This window comes from Mizuhopecten yessoensis, unplaced genomic scaffold (assembly GCF_002113885.1).
Source record: "Mizuhopecten yessoensis strain PY_sf001 unplaced genomic scaffold, ASM211388v2 scaffold3311, whole genome shotgun sequence".
NCBI lineage: Eukaryota > Metazoa > Mollusca > Bivalvia > Pectinida > Pectinidae > Mizuhopecten > Mizuhopecten yessoensis.
Window position 1 is genome coordinate 864,484 of NW_018404981.1, and position 12,790 is coordinate 877,273.

A 12,790-nucleotide genomic window follows, 5' to 3' on the forward strand; every position below is an offset into this window, starting at 1 on the left:
GATGTGTTCACATAGAACACATACATTGAAACAATGGGAATGACAACATCGAATTTTATTAATATATTAATATGTTCACACTATAAGTATTTGGATAAAAATAGAACAGTTTTAGGTTGTGAAATTCATTGAGGAATGATTTTGTGATAATATTTTCTTCTTCCGACTCCCTGATTGACAAAGTAACAAGTGTCCTTCGACAATTGTGAACTTGCATGTAAATTATTGCAGTAGTAATATACTATGCATAACAATTTGTAGCAATGGGTTGTCGAATCTAATTATTTTAAATCAGTTACAAAGTAATAAAATAATTAAAAATCCATATGGTAAATTCAGCCTGGCTGTATATTTGATAAATTATATTTTCAACACTCTAAATGCACGGTGCATTCATTTTAACTGTATTCGGTCTTTGCGTATTGCAGAGTTATCTTCTCCTGTGATCAGGTTTTCATTGTTACGTCATTGGTTTGTGTGAGAAATTTAAGTCGTTTTCTCAAAAATTGATGACGTTACTCTCACAGACAAATGACACAACAATCAATAACTGCTCACAAGATCAGATAACTCTTCAATACGAAAAGACGGAATATCCGATAAAAGACATTTGCAACTTTGATAAACGATATTTGCAACAAGGGATATTCATAGTAGCTGAATCTTTGATAAGTGATGTATGCAGCCCTTTCAATGCATTTCTTGTGTTGCATGAGTTTAGTGTTTGTGTTATATAACTAACACGATAAGACCATAACAAGATGTTTAGCATAAGTTGGGGAAATAATAATTCTTACTCTCTCACATCATAGCTGATGACACTGGCAAGATATAATAACTCACATACAAGCTTGATGCTATAAGGTCAACATCAATCACAAGTCGGATACAAAACAACCTGCACAGACAATATATCAGCTTGTATCCACTAATATCAATCACAAACAGTAAACACTCGCTAACTGACAACGTGAAACGAAAATATAATTTACAAAAAGGCACCAGAAAGAAAAAAAAACATTTGCTGCGCTGACCATTCGAAGGTTTAGCTATCCCAACACAAGCAGATGGGCAATGCATTTTGTCCATTTCATTTCAAATTGACCGCTACACTGACCACTACTGTACCATGATATGGAATGTCTTCATTCAACCGATAATGTCAACTTGTTTCATTCAGGGTGTCGGACACATGTTAAACATTGTCATGTTTGTGTCATTTTAAAGAATATTGTAACAAGAACGCAGTACTTATTCAATTGATACATACGGTACTGGTATGTGAAACACTGTTCAGTCCATATGTGAACCTTTATAAACGCCGTCCACATCATACACATAGAGCAAAGTACACAGGTTCATAAATTTCTCATGTTCAGCTTTATAATGCATTAGTTTGTGTAAGTCAATAACACGATATTTCACGTCCATGCTGCGAACTATGACGATTTAGAGTTAACAAGTTCCGGTGTTTAGTTCTGAGAATACTGCTCTCAAGCAACGTCACTTCCCAAAAGATATTGTTGCGAGGAACTATTGCACATACAGTCACTACTACTGACCGGGATACGGTAAACGGTGTCTGACAGCTTGTAGATAACATGTTGGATTTTAACCAAATCCACTGCGACTCCATGTTAACGCACATTGAGTCAGAATTATCTACTGGCATCGATGTTTCTTCTTATCACTCTAATAGACACCCCGTCTTTAGGAATGATTGTTGCTCCCTCCACGTACTTGAGAGGGATAGAGAGTTTCTCGGACGGGACCACTGTGTATTTTTTAAACAATCTAATCATTGCCATTTTCCCCTGTAATTGGGCCAGTCGTAGACCAACACAAGTTCGAGGCCCACTTCCGAAGGGCATCCAGGCCATTGGATTTCTCATCTTTTTGCGCTCTGCTGTAAACCTGTAAAATTGATCGAAACAATATTTCAAAATCCCATTCAATGCATTTATTATTACACCTGTATTATTTTTGTAATGCTAATGTACTTTATGTATGTAATTACGGAAACAGCTATAATTATATTGGTTAATAGGGATATCTGTTATCCATGTTTGTATTGTGTTCTCAAATAATCTGATTACTTCAATCAATTAATGATCGTACCACAACAATATCGTTGTTATGTTAGTGATTTTAAAGCGAGTACGTAGTTTTTAATTAAACATTTTTCTGAAGTATCTGGTATATGAATACACACTGAGATATATTAGATACCCCCAAAGCTATATAATCCAAACACGCCTTTTACGAACAAAAAAAAATGACCTCAAAATTGGCAACTTGCAGTTAAACACTTCTGATCAATACAAGCTAGGTATCTTGACATAAGTCTGTTAAAATATATGTACGAGAATTGTTGTAAATAATCAGTAGAGTATATGACAATTGAATAATTGTCTTGGGCAAGTCAAATATTTCCCATGTCTGGTAGTTTACAATACATTAAATAAAGAATAAAAAAATTCAAACACTTTGTAATCATTCGATAAAAAGATAAATATGCAATAAGAATTTAAATTATTTACTTTACCTTCAAGAATAAATTTAGTTTATATATTCTAACAATCATCAAACGATATCTGCGTTAAAGCGACCGATAGAGGATCTGAGCGATGTGTGCAGCGAGGCGTGACTATTGTTGACACCCGTGATGACAGCGACGAGGTGACAATTGAATTAGAACAGACACTAAGACAATTGAAGGAAGAGGCGAAAAAAGAAACACCTGAATACAAACATCTCCACAATGATACTCCACACTGTAAATACACTGCATTCGTTTAACTTGTGTGTTGAAGTTAGTGTACACAGGTGTCTCTGAACCGGACCAACCTTGATTTGACACTATGTAGGCCTTCTCTGACGTAATTCTGCTCCACATTTTGATATACATGTATATATATATATATATATATCTCCATTTATGGGTCAAAGAGGTAAAACTAACGGTACCATCCCGAATAACACTGGATTCTTGCAATTTTCATTATATATATTGACTAATGTGAAAGAGAGAAAGAGAGAAAGAGGAAAAAAATCTGTATTTAAATTTTTACTTAATTACAAACCTTTCGGGCACGAATTGATCCGGATCCTCTCCCCATAATTCGGCGTTATAATGAAGAGCCCATACATTAGCATGTATGAGCATTCCTTTGGTAAGCTTGACCCCTTCAATCGTGCAATTTTCCATGCATTCACGAGCCACAACACTGTAATAAAATAAACACAAAAATAAATTATATTACATGTACTTGATTCATATTTGAATTACGTCATCCCAAAGCTGTACATCGTATCTACCGACTCAGGTTTGTAGTCTTATCAGCTATTCACTATTTGAAATGAACCTTATAACGGTCTTATACTTGGAAGTGCTAAGTTAATCCCATATTGTATGTGTAGCCAAAGGAATGGTTGAATTAATCCGAGTTTATGACAGTTGTAATTGATCACAATTAACATTGTGTGGTACATGTATACTGTAATTTCGATAATGCATGGATTTTTTTTATTGTTGATGTCAGTAAAATGCAATGCTAAAGGATTAATTATTTTATATATACTCACGTGCTAGCCAGTGGACATTTTCTCAGTGTTTCACACCAAACCATGTCAAGATACTCCATCCGTTGGATAGCTTCATAGCTCGGATTATCTGCCTGTAAAAGTTGTGTTTATAATAAACCTTTTATACAATATATCTTATTGTGTGGACGTACATCATTATATTACATCCGTCATATTAGTCCCAAGAGCTGCAAGTACCAAATATCGGTTACACAACACAAAATCACTAACAGTCTCATGATTGCCGGGTTTACAACTGTGTTTAGATACCTAACAAAAAGTCACTCGAAATACATGAGGTGATTGAATGATTTTATTAAAAATATTTTTTAACTCTAATAGTATATTACTGTTCCGTTGGGTTGTTAATAATACATAACATATAAAATGGTCCAACTCATGACTTATTATGGGGAAATACTTCATGTAACATATATAAAGTTGAATTATATACCTGGTCTGGGAAGTATCTGTCTATTTCTTCCTGGAGTTTGGCCTGAACCTCTGGGTTGACAGCCATTTCGTAAAAAATATATGCAAGAGTAGTGCTGGTTGTCTCATACCCCGCCAACAGAAAAAGGAGAGATTGGGCTGTCAGCTCCTGGAAACGAAACAAAATCACATCAGAACATGCAACAGACACATCAATTCGAAATCTTTTTCCAAAGAATGCTGAGTTTACATAGAATAGCACGCCATACTTACTACGCGGTATTTAAAAACAATGTTTGGAGACATTTGGAATGAGACAGGAAAACAAATTAGCACCCTTTCTACGAGGTTGTAGATTGAAATTGAAATGAAAGTGTAATGCTAGTTACCTCTGTGGTAAGAAGTCTTTTCCGAACCACTTTGTCTGTGGCGTCCAACTCCTCAATGCCAGTAGCAGGATCGTACTCAGAGTTCAGCATCAAGTGAAGCAGATCGACTTTAGTTTCCTTTGAAATAGCAAAACAATATTTTTGAAACTGTTACTGATTGGAAAACTTGTATGCTGTTTATTACTAAAAGAAATAAACCAATTCACAACTTCTGTCACTTATATTTTTTTTCTAGTTACCTGTGAATCTTTTCTCCTGTCGACGATTTCTTTGACCATTTTTTCTAACCAAAATACTGGGTTGAATGACAAATAGCCAAGAAGCTTGTATATAGTAATCCATAACTCATGAAATTTGGGGAAAATGACTGAAATAAATAAATGTGAATGTTATGTAACAATGATGCTGATAATAAAATTAAACAATGTTCAATTTAAGGATTTGTATGTGTCCGCGCGTTGAAATGGACCAATAACACCACTTTCAGATATGTTTTTTGATGCTGTTGATATGAAATATAATAACTAGTCAATTAGTTATATATGTTTCTTTTTAAACGTTTTAAATTCTATTCGACTTAAACATATGTATACATTATACTTACATCCGAGAAGAAAGAGCAATGGACGCTTCGTTGTGTCCGTAATGACCTTCCGGGAATGTTTAAGCCAGCAGTCGTCTGGATTTTTTAGGGAGCTATTTTCAAGACCAAGTCCACATTGCGCTATAGTGTCCATAGTAAGCCTTTGAAACACACTGCAAATATGAAAGACAAAAATTGAAAAATATTATTGCTACTGTTTGTTGATAGTGTATACGTAATGATCAATAATACATGTTTAGAGCAGATGATGTAAACAAAGAAGAAATGTCCTGAAAAGTTATTTTATATACCATATATATGGGCCTTTTAACGATTAGTATGCTCTGATTGTTGTGTTTTAGGAAAATAACTTCTGCTGTTAAATGTCAGGTTTATTTAATCGCTACCATAGAGCAATATTGTTACTAAGCACATTGCGCGTAAACCGTAACTCATGTGTTTGACTGAGTGTTTGACGGTCGACACTGCTATCAAGTCAATATTTTACAAACCTGACGTAAAATCATTCTAATTGAGACATTTAGGGTTGTTGAAAAGTCATAGTTATGTTTTATATCTAAATTTAGATAATGCTATATTGTGCAGATCGTGATAGCGTTACACAGCTGGCGTAAACACTGATTCATGGTTTATTACATAGTCCAAAGGAGCTCGAGAAGGAACAGTTGTCGTCGGCACAACCAAACGTGAAGGAGGAAAATTCACATATTTCTTTATCAATACAAATATACAGTTCACTCACTCGTACACGTCGAAATCGTCTCTGTTTCGTCCATAGGTATCCACTACCTCCATGAGATGATCAATTCGAGTATTTATCATCGGCGTCATCTGTAAATGTGTACCAAACAAAAGTGATATAAAGATGATTTATAGGTCTTGTCATCCTTGATAAAAAATTTACGTAGAACGACAATGAGTTCAAAGAGGAAACATGGCTACAAGTCATCGCCAGGTTTTTTCAATACGTAGTTCATCTTTCTTCACATTTTCATGAACGAAAGGAAATCTCAGTTTTAAAAGAAAATATTATTTTTAGTTCAAATGTTAGAAAAAGTCAAAGAAAATCTTTTCAAAAGCATCCTTAACATTAAACTGAAGCATTTAAATGTATTATAATTTACATACATAGAGAGAACAGAGTTTCTATACAAAATGCTTCGTCTTACAGCGAGGGACGTCATGCCGAGATAGGTAATATAACGCCTATGCCCATATCGTATAAACATATCATGCGAGGAGTGAAACGACTACAGATGATACGAAGGGACTCACGTTACGCATTTTCGTTGTACTGAAGGCTGGATTGATGATGGATCTTAGACGTCGCCATCGCTCGCCTCTAGCAAAAAACATGTGGACATTTTCATCCCTATCAGGATCCACTTGAACAGGAAAAACCTGGACAAACATCAAAAATATAGTCGAGATGACAATCTTGTTAAAACGTGCCCTTTATCAACGATGAGGATTTCTAGTGTAGTATTCCCACAACATAAGACGGTACATACATACACATGAACACCATAGAGTGGTATTAGAATTTAAATGTACTGTTTGTTTTTATATATCTCAATGTCACTTAAAGTTAGATAAAATTGTATATAAAAAGTCTTTATATATATATTATGCTGACTTTACTTTAAGGAATTAATTCTGCCATATACACAAATGTATTTTGTTCAGATTTTTTTTTATACACACACATATAATATATACATTTCATTAATCAAGCTAAACATAGGGTGAAAAGGAATATTGTGAATACGCTGGAGCAGGATATGGTATATAATTATCATTACGACTGCATTGATGTGGAGAAATTCAGAATCGGGGCCAACTTAGTCTTATTTAGAAATCCTCCATACTACACACATGGCTGTAATCATAGTTAGACATTGTTACAAAAGGTAAGGTTCGTGTATTAACATTGTCTTCTGGTACGTTATACTTACTTTTCTTGCATGGAATTTTTTGAATTGTTTGACAAACACTTCATGTAACAGTTCCAGGTTTGTAGTAACCAGTACGGCAGTGGGACCCTCAAAGTACCTGTCAAAAACAAGAGATTTAACATTACAAAAGGAATCTCCCAGTCAAAGGTTGTAAACGGTATTGCAAATAAACGCAACATTTTTTTGTGTAAACGTACCAAGTCTATCTTGGTAATCTGTGTCACGATTTCTCATTTTACATTTAAGATTTAATTAAGTTAATTCGTTTCTACTTATATTAAAATGTTAATTACAAACTAGATGACACTAGAGGTTACACTCACCCGAATGTTTTCCCATACTCTCTGTACCATTCCTGGTATTTAATGTAAAAACTCTGTAAGTAAATTAAAAGATATGTTTCAGCTCTCTGATTCCACACATTTTGAAACAGCATGATACATACAAAACTATATTTTATGCTATAAGAGTCATGCATTTTATTAATGGCGTCATGTCATGAGTGTGCTTGATAATATTTGATAGTTTAAAAAACAAACAAATAGAAAATGGAAACTAGAACGATTACACTAGATTGATAGTCTGTAGCAGGTGAAGTATGTGTCGCAGTTCCAATTGTTTATTTTCACATGTGCTGGAAAATTTAAACAATGAAAATGTAAATACATTTCGTGTATTTGTCAAAACCAAAACAGTTCAATTTTTTTTATTTATTTTTTATTTACACATTTCATAAAAAAACGTTTTTGTTTGGAATTATTGAAACAACATATCAGTAATTCTTTTCAACATTGTCATGATATGATGCTTTGTCTTAGAAAAAAATATTAAAATGCATTATGTCTATGTTTAAAACAAAGAAACCCTCAGCTGCCATTAACTGTCTTAATTCAGGCTTGTATTTGGTTAATTATGTCCTGGATAATTTGAATGAAATCTTTTAAATACAATTTGTATATCTTCTTTCCATATGTCATTAGCAGGACATGACACTCGTCGTGTTTTATTAGTTTTGGGCAATCACAGTGCTGGGGATGCCATCAGTCAATGTGTGTTATCTTATTTGATTTAGCATGCCTTTTAGCCCAAGGCTTGAATTACTGTGACCAGTTTCTACTTTGAAATATGTCATCCTCCTAATATTACTCAGTGGCATATATCAAAGTAAATGTGAATTACGATTATAAGGGTCGATGATTGTTTGCAAGACCTCCTTCGTTGTATTGACGTATGTCATTCCTCCCAATGTCTGACACATAATGAGTACGCATATCCATTAAGCTAAATTAAATTATCCATTAAGCTAAATTAAAGCACTATCTAGTAAACATATACGGAAATATAATGATATTTGCATTCTACAGTAAGTCCGGTCACCAAAGCAGAAGAAAACAAACCCATTTACAAAGATGTAATATAAAATCATATTTAAATGTATATTTGTATATAAAGGAAATTGTACTCACCTTGCGGAAAAATGATAACAGATTCCCAAACAAAAAATGCGGTCCTGGGCCAGGTATTCCCATCCGCCCGAACACTTGCATCTTCTCCCTCCGTTGCCTGTAAAATGAAGCAAAGCACTATTTAGATTATTCAGTTTAGCTTCATAGTACATGATGAAAAGATTGAATCGACGAAGCAAACAATTGTTCAGGTCGATAAATTTTATTTCTTATTATATAAACATAACACGTCCTGGATATTGCAACGATGCACATGTATCTTTTAGCTGTAGATTTTGGTTAAAAACCTTCTTTCGTAAGTGACACGTCAAGTTGGTTGTCTAGCTTCCTCAATAAATAACACCTGTCGTATCTTACAGCATGAATTCTATCTTGAATTCATTAAACACGTGTAATGTAAATGGAGCGCATGAACGTTCCTTTAATGTTTTCAAGTCTAAAAGTAAACTGGTGGACTGGTGGTAGCACGTGGTTATATCCCCGAAGCTGACTGACTATGTCGGCTGTCATACTACCTAGCATTTAATTGAAAGAGTAGTAATAAAATAGTTTACCTGTAAAATGCAACGAGGAGAACCAGCGCAATCACACACAGCACAGTAGACAGCATGGTGTTTCTCGATACCTAATTGAATGAAGAAATGGACTGTTAAATTATGTGCCCTGCGCTTAAGAGGAATATAGCTAGCCAATCACAGGTTGCGTTAAATGTGTCGCTTTCCAACAAAACAAGGTGTAGACCAGAGCGACCGTGTGATCAATGTGAGGACACCGATGTGTAAAAACTGTACGCTTATCACAACCACCTATCGATATGACAATTTAGATATCAGAAGATTACTTTGTTTTAGTCAATTATTTGAATATATTGAGTGGCATGTTAAGTTGGTTGTGACCGAGACGTTTAGTAAAAAAGTCAAAATGTCTACATGTATTTTACAGGATTATCTACCCGGTGTATATATATATATCTGTATGTATATGCAGTAAGATATTTTAGATAACAGTGATATAAGGGAGCATTAATCTGCCGCCGTTGATAACATCGTTCGCATTGAGGCAAATGTTCAGCCGTAATACAGGTAGCCTAGCTTTAATCATTATTGGATTTTTTCTGACAACTAGTTGGTGTATTCTGCATATTTCACGTAAATAGACTAGTACACATCTGAAAAACGACACACACATACACAAACACGCACGTGTATACGCTTTTATTTCATCTCACCTCACAAAAGCGTGATATCAACATACCGAATGATACTTATCTGATTGGGTTTAGAGAATACATCTTTGTTAAAGAGAACCCCAGGGCAGGGTCAGTCGGTAGGGTATCAGCTTATATGTCAACCTATTTTCTTACACCCGGAAACTGCACCATATCATTATAGCTGATGAGACTGGTAGTGGACTGCCTTAGCGGTGTGATATAATGGACGGTCTACTGTCGTTATCTTTAAATGATCAAGCGTGCTCAGTAGACTTCAAATATTCCATTTGCCGGAATGTGTCATGGTTAGGTATGAAATCAAGTGATCTAAAGTATGCGAGACTGACACACTGAAATCTTTATGCTTAGGTCACGATGACTCGATATAAAAATTCCGTTTTTTTCTTAAATCAGTGTTTATCAAAATTTAATTAATTTCAGTTGTGTTGTGAAATATTAACTCATAATTTTGAAACAATGCAATTATATACATACATATTTTAATCACTTAATAAGATAGATCTACAAGATGAATATGTTTCCGCACCTAGATGACTAAAAAACTATGAACGTGAAAATGGGAAACAATAACGGATGGTGCTTAACAACAATAAAAAAGAGCATTATGAATTATAACCAAATTACATGCTGTAGGAATGAATATTGTTACGCTTGAATCTATATGACTTAAATTGTCCTTTGAAAATGACATTTTTACAGGAACTGTTTAATTCTATTCGTTATATCTTGTCAATTGGGTCAATACCTTGCTTTTTTACTACATCATGTCTTAATAAAATAATATACTCATAAAAGGTTAGTATATAGACGTAATGTATCCTATTAAATTAGTTCATATGAAGGTATGAAGAAAGCTTACAGTCTATAATTTGAATTAAGCATTTTCGATATATACTTGTTACCTAGAACAATTGTATCAATCATAACATTATAATTGTATCGTGTTATACCAAATATAGCAAATGTAATTAGCGAACGTCTACTCTACATTTCTATTGATAGCGTAATATTTAAAGCTGTCTGACGAGTATTATAACTGTCGACGACAATCGCGTTATAGTGTTATACTGATATCAATATGACGTGTACTATTACCTATGATTACTACAGTCGTATTTATAATGTTATATTTATATCAGTGTTACGAGTACTATAACCTATGTTGACTACAGTCGTATTTATAATGTTATATTGATATCAGTGTGTCGAGTACTATAACCTATGTTGACTACAGTCGTATTTATAATGTTATATTGATATCAGTGTGACGAGTACTATAACCTATGTCGACTACAGTCGTATTTATAGTGTTTTATTGATATCAGTGTGACGAATACTATAATCTATGTCGACTACAGTCGTATTTATAGTGTTATATTGATATCAGTGTGATGAGTACTATAACCTATGATGACTACAGCCGTATTTATAGTGTTATATTGATATCAGTGTGACGTGTACTATAACCTATGTCGACTACAGTCGGATTTATAGTGTTTTATTGATATCAGTGTTACGAATACTATAATCTATGTCGACTACAGTCGTATCTATAGTGTTATATTAATATCAGTGTGACGAGTACTATAACCTTTGTCGACTACAGTCGTATTTATAATGTTATATTGATATCAGTATGACGAGTACTATAATCTATGTTGACTACAGTCGTATTTATAATGTTATATTGATATCAGTGTGAAGAGTACTATAACCTTTGTCGACTACAGTCGTATTTATAATGTTATATTGATATCAGTATGACGAGTACTATAATCTATGTTGACTACAGTCGTATTTATAATGTTATATTGATATCAGTATGACGAGTACTATAATCTATGTTGACTCCAGCCGTATTTAGAGTGTTTTATTGATATCAGTCTTACGAGTACTATAACCTATGTCGGCTACAGCCGTATTTATGATGTTATATTGATATCAGTGTGACGAGGACTTTTACCTATGATGACTACAGTCGTATTTATAATCTATTACCTATGATTACTACAGTCGTATTTATAATGTTATATTGATATCAGTATGACGAGTACTATAATCTATGTTGACTACAGTCGTATTTATAATGTTATATTGATATCAGTGTGAAGAGTACTATAATCTATGTTGACTGCAGCCGTATTAATAGTGTTATATTGATGTCAGTGTGACGAGTACTATAATCTATGATGACTACAGTCGTATTTATAGTGTTATATTGATCTCAGTGTGACGAGTACTATGACCTATGTCGGCTACAGTCGTATTTATAGTGTTATATTGATATCAGTGTGACGTGTACTATAACCTATGTCGACTACAGTCGTTTTTATAGTGTTTTATTGATATCAGTGTTACGAATACTATAATCTATGTCGACTACAGTCGTATCTATAGTGTTATATTAATATCAGTGTGACGAGTACTTTACCCTATGATGACTACAGTCGTATTTATAATCTATTACCTATGATTACTACAGTCGTATTTATAATGTTATATTGATATCAGTATGACGAGTACTATAATCTATGTTGACTACAGTCGTATTTATAATGTTATATTGATATCAGTGTGAAGAGTACTATAATCTATGATGACTACAGTCGAATTTATAATGTTATATTGATATCAGTGTGACGAGGACTTTTACCTATGATGACTACAGTCGTATTTATAGTGTTATATTGATCTCAGTGTGACGAGTACTATGACCTATGTCGGCTACAGTCGTATTTATAGTGTTATATTGATCTCAGTGTGACGAGTACTATGACCTATGTCGACTACAGTCTTATTTATAGTGTTATATTGATATCAGTGTGATGAGTACTATAACCTATGATGACTACAGTCGTATTTATAATGTTACATTGATATCGTATTTATAGTGTTATATTGATATCAGTGTGACGAGTACTATAATCTATGTTGACTCCAGCCGTATTTAAAGTGTTTTATTGATATCAGTCTTACGAGTACTATAACCTATGTCGACTACAGCCGTATTTATGATGTTATATTGATATCAGTGTGACGAGTACTATAATCTATGATGACTACAGTCGAATTTATAATGTTATATTGATATCAGTGTGACGAGCACTATAATCTATGTTGACTCCAGC

The 12,790-nt window shown here is 33.7% G+C and overlaps 1 protein-coding gene across 2 annotated transcripts in view; it reads right to left on the minus strand.

Annotated features, from left to right (window-relative positions):
* Positions 1-482: 482 nt before the first annotated feature.
* LOC110447339 (cytochrome P450 3A24-like) overlaps positions 483-12,790 on the minus strand; it is a 58,824-nt gene continuing 46,516 nt past the window's right edge. For both annotated transcript variants that reach the window (XM_021492960.1, XM_021492961.1), the window contains 13 exons: positions 8,986-9,056; positions 8,432-8,528; positions 7,289-7,341; positions 6,966-7,062; positions 6,286-6,411; positions 5,753-5,841; positions 5,011-5,162; positions 4,646-4,773; positions 4,407-4,523; positions 4,040-4,186; positions 3,586-3,677; positions 3,084-3,227; positions 483-1,914 (listed from right to left, as the gene is read on the minus strand). In XM_021492960.1, the coding sequence (XP_021348635.1) occupies positions 1,659-1,914; positions 3,084-3,227; positions 3,586-3,677; positions 4,040-4,186; positions 4,407-4,523; positions 4,646-4,773; positions 5,011-5,162; positions 5,753-5,841; positions 6,286-6,411; positions 6,966-7,062; positions 7,289-7,341; positions 8,432-8,528; positions 8,986-9,041 (1,554 nt within the window). In that variant the 5' untranslated portion in view covers positions 9,042-9,056 and the 3' untranslated portion in view covers positions 483-1,658. The remainder of the gene's footprint in view (positions 1,915-3,083; positions 3,228-3,585; positions 3,678-4,039; positions 4,187-4,406; positions 4,524-4,645; positions 4,774-5,010; positions 5,163-5,752; positions 5,842-6,285; positions 6,412-6,965; positions 7,063-7,288; positions 7,342-8,431; positions 8,529-8,985; positions 9,057-12,790) is intronic.